General features: G+C 38.0%; 1 protein-coding gene across 3 annotated transcripts in view; it reads left to right on the plus strand.

Moving 5' to 3' along the window:
• The window catches only part of AGPAT4 (1-acylglycerol-3-phosphate O-acyltransferase 4), a 191938-nt gene that overhangs the window by 135554 nt on the left and 28425 nt on the right, over positions 1-27959 (plus strand). For all 3 annotated transcript variants that reach the window (XM_020986755.2, XM_078155053.1, XM_020986754.1), the window contains 2 exons: positions 25374-25535; positions 26416-26569. In XM_020986755.2, coding sequence (XP_020842414.1) covers positions 25374-25535; positions 26416-26569 — 316 coding nt within the window. The remainder of the gene's footprint in view (positions 1-25373; positions 25536-26415; positions 26570-27959) is intronic.

Here is a 27959-nt window from a genome sequence, read left to right on the forward strand (position 1 = left end):
GCCTTCTGACTGACTCCAAATTTTACAGAACAAATCCTTTTATTAAGAGCATTTGTTCTGTAAAACTTGGATTTAGACAAAGGGCCTCACCCAAGACCTAGAAGGCCACATGTGGCCTTGAGGCCACAGGTCCCCCACCCGTGTAGATAAATCAGTTATGGGTATTATAGCACTCTGCATCTTCTGAGGTCTGTCTAACCTGGATAATGCATTTCTGTGAACCTTTTTCAGGTCCTACCACACTGAGAGGCTTAGAGATCAGGCCAAGTGATAGGTGGGCTGGTCATCCGAGCACCGCCTTATTCAGTTCACTGATGCTTATTACCAGAAAGTTAGCCATCAGGTGGTGATTTTTTTTTGTTATAGCAATTCAAAAAGGCTGTTTAATAATCTGTGATAGCAGAATATATAGCCACACTGATCAAATCATAGAAAGACTTCCTTAAAGCCAGATCCAAGGTATAAATTTTGTATCTTTACTTGTTCCTAAAGTACAAGAAGAACTTAGTAAATATTTATCGAGTTATATAATTGTTGTTTCATGGAAAGTAGCATGAGTCCTATTAATTCTAATAAGCATTTTTTTAATAAGTTAGATATAGTCTTTTTGGGGGATTTCTTGTCAAAACCAATGACTTGAAAGTTTGAGAACTATTGTTCAATAGTACTCTTTTTTTTATATTTTATCTTTTCCCCTAGTTATCAAGTATTACTATTTCTCCTCCAAACGAGTCTCCTCCTACTGAAAAAGGAAAAACAAAATCCTTGTAACAAATATGTATCAAAGCAAATGGAACAAAAGAAATGCCTATATTTTTCATCCACAAAATATGTCATTTGCATCTCTATCCCATCTCCTTGAGGATGGTAGAATGCTTTTCTGTTGCTGCTCTGGAATCATAGTTGATCATTACATTGCTGAGGATTCTTAAGTCTTTCAAAGTGACTGAAAGTGACCTGGAAGTGTGGGAACCACTGTTCAGTAGTATTCTCACATACTTTGGGACTTCTTGTTGAAGTGCTATTTCCTGGTTTAATTTTTTAAAAAAGTTTCCTAAGTCACAGCTGTCTTTTTCAAATAGCCTTCAGCAATAGGGTTAATCATGTTCATCTTTCTCCAGTAAAGGAAGAATATTCAAATATCTGATACTTCTGTTGTTGCTGAGTTGTTTTTCAGTCATGTACAACTCTTTGACCCTATTTGGGGTTTTCTTGGCAAAGATACTAGAGTGATTTACCATTTCCATCTGTAGCTCATTGTATAGATGGGGAATTGAGGCAAAAACAGGGTTAAGTGACTTGTCCAGGGTGACACAGCTTGTAAGTATCTGAGGTCAGATTTGAATTCAGGAAGAGGAGTCTTCCTGACTACAGGCCTGGCACTCTATCTGCTTCACCACCTAGCTTCCCTGGCTGATACTTTGCCAGGGTTTGCATGGAGCAGGCCTCAATCCGAAATAGTGTAAAAACCTGAAAACATTAAAGGGAGAGCAGTTGCAGCCTTTATTGGAAAATGGACCAGGGTAAGATGGAAACCACTAGACTTTTTTTTTCTCCCAAGGGAACTTCTTCTAGATGTAGGAGGAAGCATTTTTGCCCAGTAATTGTTTGATGCAAGGAAGAGTTGTGTGTCAATTACAGTATCAGATATCAGATAATTTATATGGCAGTGTTCCAAAGTGGTGGGTCTATTTTTGTGACCCTTAAAAAACAGCATCGTTGCATATTCACCATTTAGCAGATAACTTGTGTAAGCAAAAAGGATCTCAGCAAGGACATGTGTGATTGGAACAGGAGACGAGCTGGTCCTACAATGAGAGGGATAAGGTATGGACAGCCTGGACATGGTATTGGTGTCCAAAAACATATTTAAAAAATGAAAAAAAGACTTCTACTGCATTGGGTAGAGCATAGAATCATAGATTTAAAACCAGAAAGTACCTTTGAGGCCATCTAGGTGAAACTCCTCATTTTATAGAGGAAGAAACTGAGGCCCAGGAAGGTCAGACTACTTACTCCAAGTCATACAGGTGGTGAGCATCAGAGTGACAGGATTTGAACGCAAGTCCTTTAATTCCAGGGCTAGTGCCCTTTCTACTGTCCCCCACTGCCTCCTGTGGTAGAATTCTATGCCTGGGACTCCCCTCCTCCATCTGTGCCTCCTGACTTTCAAGTTCTAGCTAAATCCCACCTTCAACAGGAAAGATGTTTGTGATTCCCCTCAATGCTAGTGCCTTCCATCTGTTGGTTACCCCTAATTTATCCTGCATGTGGCTTGTTTGAGCATAGTTGTTTGTCTTCTGTCTCTCCCCTTGGACCATGAGCATGAGCAAGAGAAATTGTTTTGTTTTTCTTTGTATCCCGAGCACTTAGAACTGTGCCTGGCATGTAATAGGCTCTTAATAAATGCAGAATATGCTTTTGATTACCAAAAAAACCCACTAGGACTGTTGCAAATTATTTCTCCCATCTTTGTAATGCTATAAAATTAATTTTTTTCTTAGATTTTCTCTGACTTCCTCCTGAGATGATAATTTATTACACAATACATAATACATTGCACTAGATGTTATTTGTGGCATCTAATATATTTATTTGTTTTTGGTCAGTGGGAAATAGAATATATAGAAATTTGGCAGTATGTGCACATCGGAGTTTTAGTATGGGAAGAGACCTCAAATGTCATCTAGTTCCACCCTCTTTTATCAGTTGGGAAACCAACAACCAATATACTTAGTTGACTCACCTGAAGTCACACTAAAAGCTAAAACTTAAACCAAGGTCTATTGACTCCAAATCCCATGCTCTTTTCGCTGCCTCTACCCCCATCCCTCTACTTTCTCTTTCTCTCCTCCCTTCCCTCCCTCTCTTGTTCCCTCTCTCCCTTTGTCCCTCTTCCTGTCCTCCCTTTCTCTCATTCTCTCATGCACTCCATCTCTCTCTCTCTCTCTCTCTCTCTCTCTCTCTCTTTCTCTCTTTCTCTCAAACACACACACACAAATATGTTTCATGGGCACGTTTGAGTGTAGAGCACTAAGTTCTGACTTCTTGAAATTTTAGGGGTTTTTTCCCTTACTAAAATGTGTAGATGTTATCTAGCCCTCTCACAGAAAGGTTTATAATTTGACTGACAAATACATGGTTGTTTTGATATAGGTTGACTGAGGACCTTTTCTATGTAATTTTAAAGACACAAGTTAATGTCATTAAATCATAGATACTTCTTTTTTCCATTTGGTAAAATATTGCATTAATTCAGTGCCACATAGTCCATAAATGTACCAGTTACTTAAATGATGTGGTTTTTTTTTGGTGACATTCCTATGGCAGGAAAACCTTCATTTTTCCACTGAGGGAACTACATTTTATGACATTTTCAACACTAATATGTTTTGCAGTGTGCATGAAAAAAAAAACTTGTGTTCTGGTCTGAAAACAGCTTATTTTTAAGAATTGATAGAGAAGGGTTACTTAGGGGCATCCATTCATCCATTCATTCATTCGTTTGACAGGTACTAATACTTAGAATGTGCAAAGTATTGTGCTACAAAGAAGTCTTTGCTGCCAAGGAACTTACGATCTAGGAGGGGAGATTATATGTATAAATAAATTTACATACCAAGGTGCTCTGTAATATGTCTTTATGAAAGTGGCATTTGAGGCATGTCTTGAAGGATGGTATCTCTATAGGCATAGATGGGTAGAAGGAAGAGTGGAGGGTATTTTTGGTGGTGTGAGAGGGTAAATAAATGGCCAAATTGTTTTTAAGCCACAACTAAAAGTCCAATTTTGTTGAAGTAGAATCTGTGTGGAGGGATGTTGTGACAGATAAATCTGGAAAGGTAGATTGTTAGAGCCAGATTGTGAAGGACCTTCAATGCTAGACTAGGTAAGAGACCTTATGCTGACTGGGATAGTTGAAAAGCGTGTGCTTTATTTGACCAAATTATCATGGTGAATGTAATACTTTATTGGAGTCCAATAAACGCTTAGTCTTTTGTTTTAAAGGTCTTACCTCAGTGATTTTTGGATTATTGAGCTGTATCAAAATAATTACTCTTAAAGTTTATTTGACTCAAATTCCATTTTAAAAAAGGCAGTCATAGGAGTATAAAAACACTAGACCTTGAAAATTTGCTCATGTTGAATTAGGAGCTTAGCTCAAATTGTTCATGGTCTGCATTAGTTTTTTACTGAAAATTTTCATCAGAAAAACATGCAGTGTAGCCTTTCAGACACTTAAAAAATATTTAAACTTTAAAAGTACCATGAATACTTGTTCTTGCCAAATTTCAACTAAAGTGCTCATAGGGTATGTTACTGCACAGTGACTAAGAGTGCTGGACTTAGGAAAACCTGAGTTCGAAATCCTGCCTCATATGTAGAGACAATATGGCAAAGTCTAGCTCACAACCCAGCTAAACTCTCTCAACATTACCCTCAAACATCCTTAAAATAAATGCCTTAAATCAAATTTTGGAGCAGCAGAGTCAATCAAAGGTCAGAATGAGAAATTCTTCCAGCCTAAAACAACTTAGGAGGTCAGCAGGAGAGGTCTGTGACACTGGAGGGGGCTCCTGCTTGTCAGGATCACCAGTGATGGGCCTTGGAAGCGGCCATGATAGCAGCAGCAGAAGTGCATCTTGGAGAGCTCTCAGCCCAGAGATGTCCTGGATTGCAGTTCCAGGGCAGAAAGGAGCACTTGTGGTCGGTCACAATAGAACAGGGGACCTAGTCGCAGTCAGAGCAGGGGCATTGGCCACAGCTCCAGGGTAAATAGGAGCACTAGCACTTGTGGCTGCAGGGGAGCAGAGGCCCTTTCTGGGTAAAGACCCTCAGAGCACAGACCAGAAGAGCGGTGACCACACCTTTTTCCAGGACCCACCACATTGGAAGCATCAAAAACTTGCAAAACCTCAAAAAATATATCTGAAAACATCAGCATGAAAAATCCTGAAGCTTCATACAATATCTCCCCACCCATAGGTGAATAGAGCCCAACTTTAACATAAAGTTCAAAATTAAGAAATAGTCTTGGAAAATGAGCAAACAACAACAAAAAGAACTTGACCATAAAAAGCTTACTATGGTGGAAGGGAAAACTAAGACACAAACTCCAAAAATTTCAACTGTGTGAAAACAGCTAAAGCCTCAAAGAAAAATGCTTATTGGACCCCAAACTAGTAAGAATTCCTGGAAGAGCTAGGTAGGTGGGCAGGTAGGTGGCACAGTGAACTGGCCCTGGAGTCAGGAGGACCTGAGGTCAAATGCGGCCTTGGACCAAACACTTGACACTTACTAGCTGTGTGACCCCGGGACAGTCACTTAACCCCAGTTGCCTAAAAAATTAAAAAAAAAAGAAAGAAAATAAAATACTACCCTAAAAAAAGAATTGGCCTAAGAGGAAAAGAGGCAGAAAAGTTCTCTGAAGAAAATAACTTCTTAGAAATAAGAATTGGCCAAATAAAAAAAGAGGTACAATAGCTTTAAAAATTAGAAACTAATGACTCCATGAGCCATCAAGAAACAATAAAGCAAAATGAAAAGAATCAAAAAAATAGAAGAAAATGTGAAATGTGTCATTGGAAAATAGATCAAGGAGAGATAATTTAAGGATTATTGGACTACCTGCAAGCCATGATCAAAAACAGCCTCGATATTATATTTCAAGAAATTATCCAGGAAAACTTAGATCCAGAGGGTAAAATGGAAATTGAAAGAATTTACCTATCACCTCCTGAAAGAGAGCCCCAAAATGAAAACTAGCAAGGATTACTATAGCCAAATTTTAGAGCTCTTAAGTTAAAGAGAAAATACTTAGCAACTAGAAAGAAACAATTCAAATATCATGGAGCCACAGCCAGGATCACACAAGAGTTAACAGCTTCTGCCTTAAAGGAGTAGAGGGTTTAGAATATGATATTCCAGAAAGCAAAGGAGCTACAATTACAACCAAGAATCACTTATCCAGCAAAACTGAGTATAACTCTTCAGGGGAAAAAAATGAATATTTAATGAAAAAGAGGACTTTCAAGCATTCCTGATGAAAGGACCAGAGCTGAATAGAAAATCTGACATTCAAACAGAAGACTCAAGAGAAACATAAAAAGGTAAACATGAAAGAGGAATCATAAGAGACTGTATAGGGAGATGTTACATGTAACACCTGGTAACTTTATCCTCATCAGGGCAGTTAGAAGGAGTCTGCATAGACAGAGGGCATGGGTGTGAGCCAATCATGATGATCTCCTTAAAAAGATGAAGGGGGAAGAAAGAGGTTTGCTATGGGAGACGAAGAAAGGGAGAGACAGAATGGGGAAATTTTTCTCCCATAAAAGAGGCACACAAGGAAGTACTTTTATATTGGAGAGGAAAATGAGGAGGAGCAGGCAATGCTTGAACCTCACTCTTATTGGATTGGTTCAAAGAGAAGAGAATACACACACACACACACACACACACACACACACACACACAGAGTTGATTATAGAAATCTACCTTACCCAGCAGACAAATAGGAAGGGAAGGGGATAAGGGATGAGGGGGCAGGAAGAGATAAAAGGGAGGGCAGATTTAGGCAGACAATGATCAGAAGTAAAACAGATTTTTGAGGAGGGACAAGATAAAAACACAGAGAAAGATAAACAAAAGAAAACAGAATGGAGGGAAATACATAGTAATCATAATTCATATCAAAATACACAGTAATAGTAAAACTGGAGGGCAGCTCCTTGGCACAGTGGGTAGATAGTGGATAGAGTGCCCGGCCTGAAGTTGAGAAGACTCATCTTCTTGAGTTCAAATCTGGCCTCAGACACTTAATAATTGTGTGACTCAGGGCAAGTCACTTAACCTAATTTGCCTCAGTTTCATCATCTGTAAAATGAGCTGGAGAAGGAAATGGCAAACCACTCTAGTATCTTTTTTTTTTCAGCCCAAGACATATTAGGCAGGCTCTTAAGGAGTCTGAACATTAGTGAGGTATTGGCTAGATTATAAGAATTTGAGCCACTCTAGTATCTTTGCCAAGAAAATCCCCAATGGGGTCATCAAAAGTCAGGCAGGAGTGAACAACAACCACCAAATCATGACTGTGAATGTGAATGGGATGAGCTCATCCATAAAATGGAATCAGATAGCAGAAAGGATTAGAAACTAGAATCCGACAATATGTTGTTCATAAGAGACATACTTGAAACAGAAAGCCAGACATTTAAAATAAAGAGCTGGAACAGAATCTATTATGCTTTAGCTGAAGTAACAAAGGCAGGGGTAGCAATCATGATTTCAGACAAAGAAAAAGAGACCTAATTAAAAGAGATAATCAGGGAAACTACATTTTGCTAAAAACACCATAGATAATGAAGTAATATTATTTTTTTGCAAGTTTCTCTAATGAAGGCCTCATTTCTTAAATATATAGGGAACTGAACTGTTTGAAATTTATAGAAATAAGAGCTGTTTCCCAGTTTATACATGGTCAAAGGATATGAACAGGTAGTTTTCAGAAGTAGTCAAAGCTATCTATATTCACATGCAAAAATGCTCTAAATCACTGTGGATTAGAGAAAGGCTAATTAAAACAACTCTTTGGTACTACCTTCCACCTGTCAGAAATAACAGAAGAACCAGGAAATCATTGTGCTAGAACAGCAATGTTGTAATGCTCAGCAACTGTGAAAGATTTAGCTATTCTAATCAGTATAATGATCCAAGACAGTTCTAAAGAACTGATGATGAAAAAGTACTATCCACTTCCGGAGACAGAACTGATGAACTCTGAGGGCAAATTGAAGTATAATTTTCTCACTTTTTTTTTTGATGTGGCTAATGTGGATATATGTTTTGTATTATTTCATACGTATAATTAATGTATTATTGTTTGATATCTCAGTGGGTGGGGTTGCAGTGAGAGGGAGGGAGAAAATCTGAAACAAAAAATTACAAAGGAACAGAATGTTGGAAATAAATTATAAAATCCTGCCTTAGACACTGTGTAACCCTGAGCAAATTTCTTAACTTTTCTCAGGCTCAGTTTCCTCATCTGCAAAATGGTAATAATACTTAATAGCTCCTATCTCCCAAGGATTTTTTGTATCAAATGAGATTCTAATTATAAAGTGCTTAGCACGGTACATGGCACATTATAATTATTATATAAATGTTAGTTACTATTAAGATTGAAATCTCTGCAGGTTTGTAGGAACTTCCAGAGCTTATAATTTGCTGCCGTAACCTGAGAAAATCCATAGACATTGCTGGGCTTGATGGTACATGTCTCTGATCCTCACTGGTAGATCTTTTGAACTCTGGTTTGGTGTCTTCACTAAGTTTGGCATCAATGTGGTGGTGGTGGTAAATTGGAAGGGAGGGGATGCCAGGTTGCTTAAAGAGAAGTAAAGTGACCCAGGTTGAGAACAGAGAAGATCAAAGCTCCCATTCTAATTAATGGTAGTATCAGGCCTGTGAGTGATATTAATAATAACAATTAGTATAGCTTTCATTTGTAAAGTACAAAGTACTTTACAAATATTAGCCCATTGTATTCTCACAACCCTTCAAAAAAGTTGGCATTATAGCTTTTATATTATATATTATTATGTGTTTATAAATTTATTTTTATATTTATTATATATCATAGCTATTATAGCCCCACTTTATAGCTGAGGAAACAAGTAATGGTAATAAAGAATTTCTATAGGGCTTTAAGATTTGCAAAGATCTTTACAAATCTCTTATTTTATCCTCACAACAACCCTACTAGATGATATTATACCCATTTTATAGATGAAATTGAGGCAGACAGAGCTCTCGTGACTTTGCCAGGATCACACAGCTAGGAAGTGTCTGAGGACAGGTGGAAGGGTTCATCTCCCAGAATTCAGGCCCAGCTTTTTGTCCACTATGTCACCTAGTTAACTCTAACAGTGGCCCCAGCACTTCCAGCCTGGGCAAAATGAGGAGACCCAGTTAAAGTAAGGAAGGAAAGAAGGAAGCTAGATCCATAGTGGTAACAGCACATCGGATGTGTCAATAGAGGGTTTAAGATAACATGGTGATGTTATTAATGGGAGGTGGGGGAAAGAGTTTGAGTTTGTCTTACCAAGGTGGGGTGAAGGAGAAAGGGAGAAGGAGAGAGAGATTCACTGCAGTAGCCTCATTAAATGATATATTTGGTCCAGATCTATGATTTCATTTGTGTAGAGCAGTGATTTCAAACAAATAAAAACCAATCCCTTTGGGAGTCATATTGACTTAAAAAACTACAAATCAACATTGTGTGTGTTTTGTTATATTTTTATTTATTTCATTAAACATTTCCCAGTTATTTGATTTGAGGCCACACCCGAGGGTTGTCACAGGGCCAAGTGTTTGACACTTCTTTGTTGGGAGCTCCCATGTGGAAAACTCCTTCCCTTGCAGAAATTCAGTGCCTGTTCTGCAATTGTGTCCATTAAGTTTCCTGGGGCACTAATAGATCAATTGAATTGGCCAAGGTTACATAGTCCAGTATGTTTCAGAGGCAGGACACCCAACCAGGCCTTCCTGACTTTAAGGACAGCTTTTGTTTGCCAGGCTGTGCTTCCTCTCATGTATACTTCTAGATATGTGCAGACATATATAATATGTAAACATGAGGTGGCATGGCAGGGGTCTTGAAGTCAAGAGGACCTGAGTGAGTTTCATTCCATGTCTGAAACATGAGCTGTAGAGTCCTAAGCAAGTTACTTAATCATTTGATTGTAAATTACTTGAGGACAGGGACTGTCTTTTGCCTCTTTTTGTATGCCCAGCACTTAGCACAGTGCCTGGCACATATTGGGCACTTAATACATGTTTATGGATCAATTGATTGACTTAAACTCTTAATGCCAAGACTCTCTGAGGCTATTTGTTTTAGAGTCAGTGATGATCAGCCTTGGTAGGAGACATTTCTAGTATAGATCTCTATGCTGATTAAATCACAAATCATTACTCTTCCCTTCCCCAAAAGATTCTATGTGTGTGTATACATATACACACATACATATACACATACACTGCTTTGTATGGACACTTATACCACAGATTTTTGCATTAGAAGTCCTTTGCGCAGAAGAATACTAAAAGATGGAGTTCCTGATAGCCACAGGCTAAGTTAGGGAAACTTTAGAGGGTTATGGTGGTTTACTGAATCTTTTTGGATCCAGAGCTAGAGTTAAGCATATCCTACAATGGCGGAGAGGAAGCTGAGAAGGTGTGTTGTTAAGGTACGTCACCCAAAAAGCCAGGCCAAGAGTGTATAGTAGGACATTAAGTTGAAGATGGTATCCTCTGTTCTATTCTAGCATCCTTGGGTGGTCTGCATTGTTTAGCACTGCCTGAATACTCTTTTGGGCATGACAGCCTTACTTGTTTTCGCCCTGTCCTCCTGGTCCTGGGTTTGTACGTAAGTCAAGCAGGCAGAGCCAGGAGGGAAGAGGAAGGTACTTGTTATTAAGTAATGTTGAAGTATTTCTGAGTAAGGGTCATGAGGAGGAAGTTCTGTGCTTGACTTTGGCAGGTGGCGTGGGTTGGTCTGTGCTTTAGTATGGGAGCCTGGAAGCCGGGAGTTCTTAGAATGCTGCACTTCTTGATGTTTGTTTTCATCACGTCCCTTGTGGAAATGACTAATTGTGAAATGGTGTTCATTTTGTTTGGTGATCCTTTGGGATGTTTCCAGGAGCTTAATGATTTATGGTATTTTCTTTCTGACAGCAGAGCTGGGAGAAGATAGAAGATAGGGATTCAGTGACAGCAACAATTGAATTAGGTTAGATGTGTATTGTCCTAGTTAGTACCAATGAAATGGCCTTCTTTGATTTTTTTTTTCCTGTTAATTCACACGGCAGCCTCATCTTAGAAAATTGTGGTGGTGACATGGAAGGAACACGTTTGGCATTGTGGGCAAAAGGCCTACTTCAGAGGCCTAGAATTATTTGCCACTTACAAGCTTATGTGACATAGGGCTTATCATTTTTCCTTGATGAATGTCAGTTTCTTCATCTCTAAAATTTTAAAAATGTATCTATTACTTACAGGATTTTACCAGGATTAGTTTTTTATATTTATATGCATGTGTATGTATGCATATATATCTATGTATACATGTACATGCATGCATCAATCATACACATGCTCACATGTGTGCATATACATGTGTGTATATACATGTATATATAAATGTATGTCTATGTATATGCAACAATAAAGCACTGCATAAATGCGTCATCATCTTCATCATTAAGTACTTTGTACAATAACTGAAAAAGAGTTTTTACTTTGAAAAAACTTAAATTTTAGTACTACTTTGTGTTACATTTAAATATGGTTGCAGGAATACACACCATCTTCACTATAAACATAGACTTGTAAAAAAACAAGGACATGTCATCAGTTCTATTGTACAAGTTTGTCTTGCAACAGAATCCATATAGCTATATCAGAGGTTATCATGGTGAATAATGGCTATTGGCAAGGCAGCACAGTGGAGAGAGTGCCAGACCTGAAATCAGAAAGACTCTTCTGTATAAGTTCAAATCTAGCCCCAAATATTTACTGGTCATGTGACCCTGAAAATGCCAGTTGGGGATCTGTGAAGAGAAAGCTGGTACCTGAAGTTCTATTACTTTAGTCTCCTTTTCTGCTAAACCTTTCACACCACAACCCTAGAAACTGAAAGGTTTATCTTTTTAATACTAGATATTTTCTGCCCTGTTATATAACCTTTTCAGGTTAACAGCCAGAGCACTAGACCCAATATAGATTAAGCTGCTCATAGTAAACTTTTTAATATTTATTGTTCTTATCCAGCCTACTCAGTTATTCACGTGTAGATTTTCTGCTTTATGAATACTAAACGTGTCCAATGTTTCCATCCAAATCAGATGATTTCTTCCCTAAGATTTAACGATGCTTCCACTTCCTAACCTACTGTTTTCTTTTTCTTTTTTTCCCAATTGGCTAATGGATTTCTTTTTCATTTTGAGTTCCCAGTTCTCTCCCTCTTGCTAGCCCTTTCTCTACCCATTGAGAAGGCAAATAGCATGAAACCCATGTTACATGTGAAGTCATGTAAAACACATTTCCATATTAGCCATATTGCAAAAAAAAAAAAAAAGCAAAGTGGAAAAAAAATATGCTTCAGTCTGCATTCAGAGTTCATCAGTTCTCTCTCTAGAGGTGAATAACATTTTTAATTGTAAGTCCTTGGGAATTGCCTTGAATCATTGTATTATCAGATAGCTAAGCCTTTCACATTAGATCATCATACAATATTACTGTTACTGTGTACAATGTTCCTCTGGTTCTACTCACTTCACTTTGCATCAGTTCATATAAGTCTTTGAGATTCACAGGCATAGTCTTAATCTTTATGGCTTTCTGCATTTGTTCCTGGTAGAATCGTATAACCTCAGAGTTAAAAGGAAACTCCGAGGTCTCGAAATATGAATTACATGACAATATTGCTAATAAGTGTTAGTAAGAGTTTTTGTTACGTTCTGAGGGCCACTGCCTTGTCCTCAACCGTGGCAGAATACATGGATATGTTTATGTTTTAATAATAGCAGATTTCAAGTTACCCCTTGAAGAACTCCTGTGATAGAAAACTCACTGCATATTGAGGAAGTCCAGTTCACTTTTGAAAAGTTCTAGTTGCCAGAAGGGTATTTCTTATGTCAAATTAAACTGTATCTTCCTGTAAACTTTTACCTGCTTGACTCAAGAAGAATAAGTTTTGTATTTCTTTCATATTCTTGAAGTATTTGAAGTCCACGATCATGGTACCCAGCTTTCTCCAAACTTCTGTTCAGATTAAATATCTCTACAGCCTCAATTGATCTTTTTTGTAAAAGCATTTTTATTTAAATTTTTGAGTTCCAAATTCTATCCCTCACTCCCTCCCCTCCCTCCTCCCTGAGATGGTAATCAATAAGTTATACATGTGCAATTATGTAAAACATTTACGTGTTAGTCATTTTGTATAAGAAGACTTGAATAAAAAAAGTGAAAGAAAGAAAGTGAAAACTATCATGCTTCAGTCTTTATTCAAACAATATTAGTTCTTTCTCTGGAGAAGGATGGTATAATTCATCATTAGTCCTTTGGGATTGTCTTAGATCATTGTATTGTTGAGAATACCTAAGGCATTCACAGTTCTTCATCAAACAATATTGCTGTTACTGTGTACAGCATTCTCTTGGTTCTGTAGATTTCATTATGCATCAGTTCATGTAAATCCAGGTTTTTCTGAAATCATCCTGCTTGTCATTTTTTATAGCACAATAATATTCCATTACAACCATATACCACAGCTTGTTTAGCCATTCCCCAATTGATGGGCATCTCTTCAATTTGTAATTCTTAGCCATCACAAAAAGAGCTGCTATAAATATTTTTATACAAATGGATCCTTTTTTCTCTCTTTTTTTGGATGTCTTTGGGATATAGACCTAGCAGTGGTATTGCTGAATCAAAGGGTATGCACAGTTTTAAAGCCCTTTGGACATAGTTATAAATTGCTCTCCAGAGTGGTTGGATCAATATCAGTTTGCAACTCCACCAACAGTGCATTAGTGTCTCAGTTTTCCCACATCCCCCACAACAGCCAACATTTTCCCTTTTTGTCGTATTAGCCTATCTGATAGGTGTGAGATGGTACCTGAGAGTTGTTTTCCTTTGCATTTCTCTGATCAGTAGTGATTTAGAGCATTTTTCATATGACTATAAATAGTTTTGATTTCTTTTTCTGAAAACTACCTGTTCATATCCTTTGACCATTTACCAATTGGGGAATGACTTGTATTTTTATAAACTTGACTCAGTTCTCTATATATTTGAGAAATGAGGCCTTTATCAGAGATAGTTGCAGAATTCCCCCTCCCCTAGTTTTTTGCTTTCCTTATAATTTTGATTGCATTGTTTTGTTTGTGCAAAACCTTTTTAATTTCATGTAATCAAAATAATCTATTTTACATTTTATAATGCTCTCAGTATATTCTGTGGTCCTAAATTCTTCTCTTATCCATAAATCTGGCAGATAAACTATTCCATGCTGTCTTAATTTGCTTACAGTATCATCCTTTATATGTAAATCATGTACCCATTTCGACCTTATATTGGTATAGGGTGTGAGATGTTGTTCTATGCCTGGTTTCTGCCATGCTGTTTTCCAATTTTCCCAAGGAGTTTTTGTCAAATAATGAGTTTTTGTTCCAAAAGCTGGGATCTTTGGATTTATCAATTGATTTTTCAATAACATTGTTTTAAGACTCACTTGGACATATGCTGGCTTGACAGTGCTCTTCTTAGAATCCAGTGCCCCATACTGAACTCCAGATGTCTGACCATGGCAGAGGACAGTGCAGTTTTGGGCTCCCTAGGTATTCTACTTAATGCAGAAGTATTGGGAGCCCTGTTCATTTTGAGTAGAAATATGTCTGTTTCAACCATGAACCAGGTTGCCTGTTTAATATTTTGATGAGTAAGGCAATTAGATAGATTGAAATAGTGTATATAATGGTAGAAGAAGGAAAGAAACAAGCAAAAGCACCTACTATGAGCTGCACAGTATGCTAAATGTTTTATAAATAGTATCCCATTTGTTCCTCATTACTACCCTAGGAGATAGGTCCTACTGTTGTCTCCATTTTACAAATGAGTCAGCAGAGCAAACAGGTTAAATGACTTACCCAGGGTCACATAACTATTAAGTTTCTGAGGCTGGATTTGAACTTTGGTCTTCTTGACTCCAGGCCTAGTGCTGTATCCACTGTGCCACCAAGTTTCCAATGGATGCTAGAGGATGCTGAATATGGATGGAGTTGGAATATATGTGGAAAGAAATAACTCATGTCCAGGCTATGAGTCTTTGTGTGGCTCTGCTTCTTGAAAGATAAGGTAGCTGAAAGCATATACATGTAAAAATGTCATTATAAATAACAAAATAAATAACAATTCACATAGCTATTCACATAGCTAAATAACAACAGTAATATTGTATGATGTTCTACTGTGAAAGACTTAGCTATTGTTCTTTATAATATTTATAAAAACAAAAAAGTGCTTTAAATGTGCAATTTATCTTTTTAGAGAAATTAAAGAATAATTTGTCTTTCAGTATAATAGGAACCATTGAGGTTTTTTTTTGGGGGGGGGCTAGGCAGTGGGGTTAAGTGACCTGCCGAGGGCCACACAGCTAGGTAAGTGTCAAGTGTCTGAGGCTGCATTTGAACTCAGGTCCTCCTGACTCCGGGGCCGGTGCTCTATCCACTGCGCCACCTACCTGCCCCTGTTGAGATTTTTTTGAGCAGAGAAGTTATATAGTTAGACTTGAGCTTTGGGATATAAAACTTAGATTCTTTCATTAGATCCTCATGCTGACCCGAGGCAAATGCTATAGGTATAATATAGGGGATAATAATTTATCCCTCTTTCCAGATGAGGAAGCTGGGGCTAAGAGTAGTTAGTGACTTTGCCCACAAGTATATTCTTTAAGAGCAAGGACTACTTTAAAATTTTGTCTTTGTATTCCCAGTGCCTCGCATGGTGGCTTGCATACCTTAGGTGCTTAATATGCAGATAATATGGGGCAAAGCTGGTGCTTCGAGGCTCACCACTACCTTATTCTTTCTTTCTAAGCCAAGATGATCTGTGTTTTCCCCCTACACAGGCCTTTTTACAGTGAGCCATCCGTGCCTAATTCAAGCCTTTATTCAACCTCGGTGTTGTGTTGCTGCGTATTCTCTGCTGTGTTGCTCTAGGGTTAGTAGACTGGCCCAGGTCCCAGGACCTAATTATTGGTGGTCCAACGTGCTATTTAACGTGAGCTGCTTATGAAGCCAGGTGTGACATATTGGGAGGAAAGTAGGGGGTGGGGCATCCAGGTTGCATAGCCGTACAGAAAGTTCTTTCATCTTTTAATTGAGTCTGGAACAAGATATGATATTGGTGTCACATCCTGTCTGCCAGCTGCCTGAAGGACATCCTGGAATCTCATTTTGTGTGTCTTTTTCAGTCAGGGTCGATTGTAGCCTCGTTTTGTGGCCACTAGGAATGCTCCTTTGCTCTTGAAATTGCAAATTTTCCTGATGAGCAAGTTGTTCTATAGTATCAGTTACATTTTGACAAACCAGCTCACAGCCTTATGCTGACTTCATAAAGAATTCTACCATTTCCTTTTCATGTTGTTTTGCCCTTTTAGATCAGTCACCAGGACATGTTTTGCAACTGATGCATAGAAACGTTGGAGAATTGGTGAGATTTATAGGCTGTTGAATTTAGTTTTCTGCAGAACCAAAAGCATGTGCCAACAGTCCTGCTTTACTCCTGTGGGGATGTGAATTGGGTCAGATATAACTTCAGTTCTGAAACAGTAAGGCATAGCAGCAGCCTTAGACTATTATGAGATTTCTCCCAGCAACAAAACATGGTTAATACCTCATTCTCAGAACTAATGGTGAGAGATTGTCTCGGTTGTTGCTTTGTTTTTGTTTTTTAAGATTCATTGTAGGCACAAAAATCCCTAACAATTATTCCCTGTTTTTGAAAGGTCGTGTCTGAAGGACTGTTTTATGATCTAAAGTCAAACCAGTTCCAGAATCAACCAATCAACCAATAAGTATTTATTAAGCACCAACTATGTTCTAGGCATTGTGTAAGGTGAAGGAGATTCTAGGACATAATGGAGCAGACTCTGCCCTCAAACAGCTTTTCTTTCAGTAGAGGAAACAAGTTGTATGCATATACATTTATACAGAATAAATACAAGATGAAGTGATAGGGAGGCATTAGCAGAGGAGAGATCAGGAAAGGCTTCATGGAGGGGTGGCATTGGAATGAATTTTGAAGAAAACTAATAATTCTAAGAAATAGAAGAGAAAAGGGGAGAGCAGTTAAGAGATGGGAGACCGCCTATGAAAAGCCATGGAGATGGGAGACAGATTGTCACGTGTGTGGTACAGCAAGCATTCCAGTTTGTCTGGACTGAATGACAGGTGAAGGAGAAAAGTAACGTATGAAAAGCCCAAAAAGATAGGTTGGAGCCAGGTTGTAAAGGACTTTAAATACCACTATGAGTTTTCCAACAGAAGTACACAGATGAGAGTATTGTATGAATGTACACCATCTCTTTTTGAATGATATAGGTATTCATCTTCCTTGGAGCAAGGAGGTAGGGTTAGTTCTTTAGGTGACTTTTTATGTTCAGATTTTCACAATGTAGCTATTCCTTTAACAGTGAAAGAACTTGTATCACCTATTTCTTTAGGACTTGACAAATTATTTTTATTGCGCCTACTGCAGTGCATAGAGTGCTGGGCCTGGAGTCAGGAAGACTCATCTACCTGAGTTCAAATCTGGCCTCAGACACTTACTAGCTATGTGACCCTGGACAAGTCATTGAACCCTATTTGCCTCAGTTTTCTCATCAGTCAAATGAGCTGGAGAAGGAAATAGCAAACCACTCCAATAGCTTTGTAAATAAAGCTCCAAATGAGTCACAAAGAGCCAGACATAACTGAAATGACTGAACAATATGTAACATATTACATACACACATACGCACAAATACACAAGACCATGTTTGTTATTATAGCCTTTAGTAATTTAAAGTCAACTTATGTGACAAAAGGAAAAAGATGCATTATGTATGCTGCTTTTTTCTTGTCTTAAAAGGTAACATTTATATAGAGCTTTAAGCACTGTGTAGATAGAATTCTACATTTACACATATACATATGCATACGTATATGTAGTCATGTCTATATTTACATGCATTTATATTTATACATATATATTTACGTAGATGTGCATGTATTTCTATTTACATATGCATTACATATATGTGTGTACATGTATGTATATACAAATGTGTATATATTATCATGTTTGAGCCTCAAAAGAACTTTGTGAAGTAGGTGCTGTTATTCTCTGAAACTGAGGCTAAAGGTTGTTAAAACTTGACAAGATTCACATAGCTAGTAAGCATCTGAGGTAATATTTGAACTCATTATTTCCTTTTTTCAAGTCCAAAACACGGCTTTAGGTACCTCTTCATCTTGATCTTCTTTCCCAATATCTTATTCCTTGCAGATGATGCAGATGCAAAAAGGTTGTTGGGTTACTAGAGGAAAAAAAATAATAGAAATTTTATACTGTTGAAAAAATATCAGATATTACATTATGCCAAGTACTGAAGCAAAATAAGGATTATTTTAGGGGAAGACAACTTTTATAGAAAGTCACAGTTATTCTCGTGGGGGTGGAAATTGGGGGGGAGCAGGAGTAAAAAGGCTATCGATCTTGGCTATAGAGTCAGCCTACTTCTCCATTTTCTAAATTTTCTGGTCATTCTCAGGATTGCTTTGAATTATACTTCTGAAAAATTGCTATACATAGACTTTCTACAATCTATGAAAACAAAGATACCAAAGTTTGCTCATCACTGGTCTTTTCCATTTAATTTTTATTTTTATTCTCCTGAACCACTTTCCTGAGAACAAGTTTATATTAGCTCAAGGAATTACTTTTTTTGCATCAAATAGATGGGCCCTGAAGGCAGTTTTCTGGTGTTCAAAATTATCCAATCACCAATTACCTCATTGATACAAGTTTAACAGTCTCAAAGATAAAGGTCATGTGACTAGGCTACAATTAGGCTTGGATTTCTACTGATCCCCAACTTTTATCATTTAAAAACAGTATAAACAGTGTCTTTCATATTTAAATTTCTTCCTAATATTCCTAGTCCTTGGAACTTGACTCTTCAGACTTTGCTTTGAAGTAACATTTCCAAGTCTGTTGTACTGTTTACCAAATTCAAATAAAGCAGAGTATACACATTTGAATATTTAGGTTATCCCAATAGAGCACATTGTTTTCCAGACAAAAGTCTGTACTATTTGATAGTTTTGACCAATAAATCAAGAAAACTAGATATCATTCCAAAAATCAGCAGCACTTTAATATAATATTTTCCAAAATTATAAGAAACTTACAAGCATAACACTAACAAAAAAGAAACTCGTGGACTTAAAACATGAAATACAAACTTACTGCCAGTCTAAGAATGTGAATATATTTGAATGCATCTCCAAATCAGCTCCACATAAAAAATATTTCATTTATCAATTATTTCTGTCATGCTAACCTGGTTGCGTACAGAAACTAATATGGAGTAGTTATCACTTTTCCTCTTATAGCTACAAAAGTATAGCACCAACAGTTACCATTTGGAACACAGCTCAGTCATACCACAAATAACAATTGTCTCCAATTACTTTATCAAACTTAATATGAATCCATATTTTAACTTGATCAGTTTTAAAAGTTGCTCTATTGTCGTAGCTACTTTTTTTCCAAGCTCAAGAATGATATTACTTATAAAATTAAGCTTGGGAATTTAACTCTTGGAAACATATTAATATCACATTCTATGTTATAGGCATGACTCTTTCTGAAATAATTTTTATGTACCTTAACATTGATCTAATATCCAAGCCGTTTTTAGCTTAGAAAGAGATGTCCACATTTCATAATTTAATATTTAGGAAAGACTTTTTTTCCAACACCTGTCACTGAAATAATCTAATTTACCATTCAAGATCAAGAAAAAATATTACTTTAACCTTGAAGTATGTGACCATCAAGGCCAAAAGAAAGGCAAAGCAAGGCAAGGTAAAAGTGTATTGAGGGCATGGTAAGGAGGAGCCAGGAGTGAGAGGTTATGTAATATGTCTTTGGCAGAGTAGCATTTTGAAGCCCTGAAACTGGCTTTACCTGTACCATTCCATAGAATTTGGAAATAATTTTTCTTGTGATATTTGTATTCTGCCAGCTGAGATTGTATGGGTTCTAAGGGTGCTCTGAGTTTACGCTTTTGACTGACAGGCATTTCATTCACATTTATAGTATTCAGAAACAGACTAATTATAGTAGCCATGAACTTTAGCTCATTTGGTGGCACCAAGACTGGAAAGAAACAAGGCTACAATAGGTATCTAAGAATCTCAGTAAAATTTTGAAAGCGTAAATAATGGGCTTGGCACCAAATGTAAGATTTTTTGATATTTGTCATTATCGTAAGGACGTCAGCCTTGTCTAAGAAGGCGTGGCCCACTTCTGCACCTTTCATACTCTACTTCATTTCCAAAAAGTGGGAGATAGGTTTTGTTATTGGTCTTTTGAAGCCCTGATTGGATCACAGTTCTGTAGTTTTTACAGGTTGTTTTCCTTCACATTTTTATCATGGTAACTGCATACATTTTTCTTCTCATTCTGTTTTAGTTGATATAATCTTCCCATGCTTCTCTGAATCCATTGTATTTGTCATTTCTTATGATCAGTGAAGAAAAGAATACGATTGCAAAAGGAAGCACAAAGAGCAATTTTTTTACAACCTTGTTAAATGCGTACATCACTTACTCTTTTTTTGTGTGTGTGGAAATATTTGTATTTGTTGATTGAGTTCACAATAAAAATGAAAAATTTTTAAAAATCTTACTAACCGTGGTCAAGACTAGTACAGGAAAACTTGACAAAAATTTGACAGATCAAGAAAATTTCTGTGGAAGCCTAGTCATTTAAACTTTTTCCAAGACCAGATTACAACATGAGTATGCATGCATGTATAAGTTTTTGTCTTGTATAAGGGCCTTCCTTTGAAGCATCTATTTCTGAAGATGCATAATTAGACTTCATTAATCAGGGTTCTAAAAGGAAATTCCAATGTTTGGTTCAAAAGGGAAAAAATGAAAATGTAAAAACAGAGTTAAAAAAGCATTAACAAGTATTTTACCAGTTTTAAGGGAAAGTTGCCAGTTTCTAGAAGGCCATATAGTTCCTAAGCTTCATACTGAGACCTACAAGAACAGGATTGAGTGAAGGTGGAGAAGCCATTCTGGTCCTTCTGCAATTGTCTTTGGATTCCCAGTACCTAGAACATTAAACATATAATAATTGCTTAAAAATGCTTTTTGAGTGAATGGATAGATGACTGGATGTTAGAATGGAGAGGAGGAAGAGAAGAAGGAAGAAGATGATTATAATGTTGATTTAATTTGTCTGAAGTATTGATTCTTTTTGGTGTTATGGTGAGGAAAAATGTTTGGGGATTTCTTAGTTAAGTTCCAAAAGGTTTTCAGGAGGACAAGTGGTAGAAGATATTACTTCTTTCCCTTTCCCAAACATTGTTTAAGTATCTTCTTTTAGGTAATTCAGTAAGAAGAAATAATATTTCTTGGAGTGAATAATTGTACTCTGCCCCTTGCCTCCAGTTCTGTGGAAGCTGTACTGGTTTAGCTTCTAGGAATGGTGGCTCCCAAAAGAAGCTTCGTTGGAGAACCTTCCTCTCCCACTCTGGAATCCTTGTTCCATAAAGAACTTCATCTCATCCTCTATCTCTTTTTCTCACACTTCTACTAACTCTCATTGAGACTTGTTTCCCTCTCAATGACATTATCAAAGGCTCTTCTTTCCAATATGACTTGTACATTTTCTCATATCCCTGATATAGTCTTGAAGGAAGAGTTGAAGTAATGCTTAGTGCCCACTGCCACTTCCAGACTCTCTCTTTATCTCTGTAACTCATCAACTTCTCCTCCTTTGAAGTCCACTCAATCAAAATATTCCATCCAAACTCAATCATTGAATACTATCCCCTACATCCTTCTCCCTCTTTCCAAAGGAGTTCAGCACATGGATCATTTTCTTTCTTCCCCAGCTCCTGCTTGTGCTAGGGGACTTTAATATCTAGATCAATGCTTTTTCTAGCTCCCTAATCTCCTAATTCCTCAGCCTTCTTAAACCACGACTTATTGCTTCCCTCCCTCTCAGCCACGCACAGGGATGGTTACACACTGGATCTCACTCTTACCCATAAGTATCCCACATCTTAAGAAAAAATGCTGACACTCCTCTATCTAACTATAATTTCATCAGTCCAGCTCTCTCTTTGTCTAAGCCTGCCTAAACCTATTATTTGCATCCTTGTGTCCCTTTGCCCCTTGATACTTTTTCAAGCCATTACCCTGGTATGATTTCACTTTCCTGTAATTAGCCATTTGAACTATACAGTGTCCTTTGCTCTCCATTTTCTAGCCCCATAGTTGCATCTGCAGTCTTCTCTTGCCAATCCTGAGCTCTGAATTACTTCCACTAGCTACCTCCTCTCATTTGTACTCACTGTTGTGGAACACAATTGTTGGAAGTTTCAAATGTACTGAGCATATTATAAATTCATATTATCCAACCTCAACTGGATTTTCACTTTCACAAGGTAGCCCTTTTAGCCCTTTCTAATTGATTCCCTGTCTCACTTCCCTCAAAAGTTTTTCCAAACCTTCTCTTCCATCCTCAGGCCTCTCCCTCCCCCTCTTGCAGCCAAGAACTTTGTCTCTGTACTGAAAAAATTGAAGTCGTTTGATATGAATTCCCTCATTTCTCTTTCTCTTAAAACCTCTTAATATCATATCTCATTCTCTCCTACTTATTACCGGTCTCTAACAAAGAGGTGGCCTTTCTCCTTGCAGAGGCCAAACTACCTGCATGGGGGATTGATGCCATCCCTCCCCACCCCCTTTCCATGTCTTGTAGCAGACTGCAAGCTCAATCATCCCCTCTATTCCTGGAGATGTTCTTCTTTTTGAGGTAATGTCATTGCTCTTTCCTTGTTCTCCTACCAGTCTGACCACTCCTCCTCAACCTCTTTTTTTGGCTCATTGTCAGCGTCATACCCTTTATTGTGGTTGCTCCTCTAAGGCTGCATCTTGTACACTTCAAAATTCTCGCTCTTGGTAACCTTAAGAATGCTCATGGGTTTAACTCTCATCACTTTGCAGATTACTTAAGTCCATATATCCAGCTCTCCCCTGAGCTTCCCTCATCACTAATTGCTTACCAGACATTTCAGATTGGAGACATATACATATTCACACACACATGAATATTATATATGTATATGTGTATATATGTGTGTATATGTGTATATGTATGTATATGTAATCAAACTCAACCTGTATAAAACTGAACATCTTTTGCCTCAAACCCTCGTCTCATCCAAATTTTCTTATCTTTTGAAGGCATCACCATTTTTCCAGACCCTCAAGTTCATAACCTTGGTGCTATCCTTGACTCCTCTTTCTCTCTTCCCCTCCAGTAATTTGTCAAATCTTGCCATTTTTATCTCTACAACATCTCTTGTATCTGTTCCCTGTCTCTCTGCTCCATAGTAAGTTACTTAAGTTCAGGCCCTCATCACCTGTCACCTGTCCATCTTTCAGTCTCAATTTTCTCCAGTTCAACCTAAAAATTTCTCCCAAAGTGATTTTTCTTGCTTGAAGCTCTGACCATTTGACTACCCTACTCAATCAGTTCTGCTGGCTGCCTAGTGCCTTTAGGATACAGTATAAATTGTTTTTTAAAAGTTCTTTAAGGTCTTTATATCCTGATTCTAACCTATCTTTCCAGCCTTGTTGGCCATTAATCTCACTCTTCCTCTCTCTTATCTTACCCAATTGTCCTCTCTCTTCCGTATTCATGGTCCTCTGGCTCCTCTGTCTGTGACCCCCATGCCTGAGATGCACTCCCTCTGAACCTCTACCTCAGGGAGTCTTTTTCTTCCTTTAATGCACAACTCAAACACTATCTTCTTTTTTTTTTAACTTTTTAAAAATTAATTTATTTTGAATTATCAACAATCACTTCCATAAGCTTTTGAGTTTTAAATTTTTCTCCTCCTCCCTTCCCACCTCCCTCCCGAAGACATCGTGCAATCTTATATAGGCTATACATATACATTCCTATTAAACATATTTTCACATTAGTGATGTTGCAAGTAAGAATTAGAACCAATAGGAGGAACCACCATAAAGAGGAAACAAAACACAACGGAAGAAAAAAAATAGCAAATAGTATGTTTCGATCTGCATTCAAACTCCATAGTTCTTTCTTTGGATGTGGATAGCATTTTCCATCACAAGACCTTTGGAGATGTCTCAGATCCTTGTATTGCTGGGAAAGGTTAAGTTTATCAATATTAGTCATTGCACAATGTGGCTGATATTGTGTACAACGTTCTCCTGGTTCTGCTCACTACACTCAGCATCAGTCCATATGAGTCTTTCCAGGTTTTTCTGAAGTCAGCCTGTTCATCATTTTCAAGCACTGCCTTCTTCATGAAGGCTTTGCTGATCCCTCCCTGCCCCTGCCAAATTACCTTGTATTCAGCTACTTTATCTTGATCTATATTTATTCCATTTATATTTATTCTCTGTATGGTTTCATGTGATATATATATATATATATATATATATATAATATATTATATGTGTGTGTGCATATATTATATATGTGTGTGTGTGTGTGTGTGTGTGTGTGTATGTATTTGTTATCTTTCCCACTGAGCTTTTTTTAAAAAATAAATAAATAGAGATTGTTTCATTCTTTGTATCCCCAGTACCTGGCACAATGCTTGACACATAGTAGGCATTTAATAAATGCTGGTGGATTCATTTATTCTTAAACACATCATGGAAGCTTTATATGGGACCCAAAGAATAAAGGTTTAGATGTAAGGAGGAAACTAAACATAAGGTAGTCATTTTAACGTGTTGGCTAACTCTTATTTGTGCCTGGAATGTACCTACCCATACAACCCAAGGTCCAGGATGTGGATGACCAGCATTAGAATCCATAGTTAACATTCCAAGCCATTGTCCTCTAGATTTATTCAGAACCATTGCTTCTTACTCCAGACTTGTCAATGAAATTGACCCCTGGAGTGGGCTCAAAGTGAACTTTCTCTGCATTTTGTTCTGGCATAATTACCCACATAAGAACTAATCGTCTGTGCTCCTGTAAGTCAAATGCAAATACACATGACCTCCCATCTCCCCTCTCCACACCTTTGCACTGGCTGTCCTCCATCTCTTGAATGTCTTGTCCATCACCTCTGCATCGTAGATTCTTCAGCTTTCTTCCATATCCAGCTCAAAATGCCACCTTCTGAGGATTGCATTTCTCCATCTTCTCATCCCCTGGTGCTCTTCCAGCCAAAGTTGTCTTGAGTCTGTTTTGTATGTTTCTTTTATAGTATTTATATATGTGTGTGTGTGTGTGTATGTGTATATATATACACATACACACACACACACACACACACACACACACACACGTTGATTCCCCCATGAAAATGTAAGCTGTTGAGGGCAGGGACTTTCATTTTTACCTTTATGCCCAGTGCTTGGCATGTAGTAGGTACCTAAATGGTTGTTGATTGATAGCTTGCCCAATATTGCATAGAAAACCCCTTCTCACCTCTGCTATTGTCTCCCTCTCCTTCCTCTTCTCTGTTTCAGAGTTCCAAAGTTCTGGCTAAGAAAGAACTTTCCTATGTCCCTGTAATTGGATGGATGTGGTATTTCCTGGAAATAGTATTCTGTTCCCGCAAGTGGGAGGAAGATCGTGAGACAGTCATTAAGGGTTTGCTAAATCTTCGGGACTATCCTGAAAACTTCTGGGTAAGTAACAGCTTTGAAACAAGGGAAACTGTAAACCACTTCTATCCTGACCACCCCCAGTTCTGCTCACTCATTACGAGCATCCCAAAATGTCACAAGACTTTAAAAATTAACCAGACCTTGAGAACTTACAGTTTCTCCTGCTTTGCTCTTTTTGTATTATTTTTTATTTTCATAATCGTGGTTGGGGGTTGATAGTCATTTTTATTTTTCTCATTCCTACTACTTCCTAAATATTGTTGTTGTTCATTCATCTCAGTTGTGTCCAAGTCTTGGGGTATTCTTGGCAAAGATAACTGAAGTGGTTTGCCAGTTCCTTCTCCAGCTCATTTTTTTTTATAGATGAACAACTGAGGCAAATAAGGTTAAAGTGACTTGCCCAGGGTCACACAGCTAGTAAGTGTCTGAGGCCAGATTTGAACTCAGGACAGTGAGTCTTCCTGAGTCCAAGCCTGGCACTTTATCCACTTCATCAACTAGCTGCCCTTCCTAAATATGCCCGGTGCTAATACTTGGTACAGCTAAAGATCAAAGGACCTGGAAGCATTCTGAGAACAGTAAGCTTATCCTCAAACCCTCCTTATAATCTTTTTTCTCACCAGTTCCATTTTTCCCCCCAGTGAGAAAGTTGAGGCCCAGATAAGGTGGTGATTTCTTTCCTCAGAACATTGTGTTAGCTGGAGTCCTGTCTAAGTAATGCAATCAGATAATGTTATTCAGGAATTCGGATACCTCGGCCCCATGAGACAGGCTGTACAGCTACTTCCTGAAAGACATGAGAAGTCTAGGAAAATGTGATGCTTTCCTTCAGTCTCTTGCTTTTTGCACACAGACTTTTTCCATGGAGTGGTTTCTAATTTCTCTCCTCTGTTGTTTCCAGTTTCTGATTCATTGCGAGGGCACCAGATTCACCCAGCAGAAGCACCAAATCAGCATGCAGGTAGCCGAATCTAAAGGCCTGCCGAAACTCAAATATCACCTGCTCCCGCGCACAAAGGGATTTGCTGTCACTGTGAAGTGTTTAAGAAATGTAGGTAAGGAAAGTCACTTGGTGCAAATTTTTTTTACCCTTCCCTTTCAAGATCAGAATAGACTACCAGTCTCCCCCACCTCCAAGATGCAGTTTTCTTTCTTCTCCACCAGAATTTACATGGGGTCTCTTGGCTGACTGCACAAGAGACTGCTGAATTAGGACCTTTTGACTAATTAGAAATGGAGGACAGGAGAGTTTTGCTTTCCTATAATGCGTCAATGATGTTAATGGCACAAATTTCTGTAGTAATTTAATGTTAACAAAATACAGCAACCATGTGAGGTAGGTAGTGCTAACCTGCTGTAGAGGTCATAGGACTTATTACCATCCAGCTGGAAGGGACCTCATTTTACCAAGGAGGAAATTAAAGCCCAAAAAGAAGTGATTGGCCCAGGGTCGCCACACAGGAAACATCAAATATCTGATTTGAACTTCAGAGCCAGCGAGTGATCTTTAAACACAGTGCTGGAGTTGGAGTCAGTCAGAAAGAGCTGGTTATTTGCTGTGTGACCCTGGTCAAGATACTTAACTTTTCTTTCCTCATCTATAAAAAATGGACAACATGGTACCTAGAGTGCCTGCCTCAAAGAATTGTCAGGAGTCTCAAATAAGATAACATGTAGAATGCTATGTAAATATTAAAGAGCTATAGAAGTTGTGGAGTTTTTTTTTTTTTGATGTGGGTACTACCACTAAATGGGCAGCTAGGTGGCTCAGTGGATAGACCACCAGGACTGCAGACCTGAGTTCAAATGTGACCTCAGATACTTACTAGCTGTGTGACCCTGGGCAAGTCACTTAACCCTGTTTGCCTCAGTTTCCTCAGTTATAAAATGAGCTGGAGAAGGAAATGGCAAATCACTGTGGTATCTTTGCCAAGAAAACCCTAAATGGGGTCATGAAGAATTGGATACAACTGAAATGGCTGAATAACAACTACCACTAAAGCCATTTCATTTTACAGAAGAGACGTCTGAGTCCCAGAGAGGTTGGGTGTCTTGCCTAGGGTCACACAGCTAATGAATACCATTAAATAATGCTGTAAGTGGAAACTCTAACTGGCCACCTTTTAGCTCAGGTCATTACACAGAATTGTAACTATGGCTCTCTGTCACTCTGCACAGATACTATGACATTGTGAGTGATGGCCAAGACCCTCCATTTTTCCTTGCCCTGCTGTCCCGATAATAGTTGTAAGTCTTGGTTATCTGAACTTCCTATACACCTAATTCTTGTGGAAGTTTTGACCATGTTTTTCTGCCTCCTGACACCTTTTGGCAGGATCTACCTCCAAAGTATTTATTTATCTCAGGATTTGGCTGATACGCCTATGGTGGTGAGCCAGAACCCTTGGGGTGGGAAAGAAATAACTGAACATATAAAAGCTTTCC

This window comes from Phascolarctos cinereus, unplaced genomic scaffold (assembly GCF_003287225.1).
Source record: "Phascolarctos cinereus isolate Bilbo 61053 unplaced genomic scaffold, phaCin_HiC Scaffold_5;HRSCAF=322, whole genome shotgun sequence".
Lineage (NCBI taxonomy): Eukaryota > Metazoa > Chordata > Mammalia > Diprotodontia > Phascolarctidae > Phascolarctos > Phascolarctos cinereus.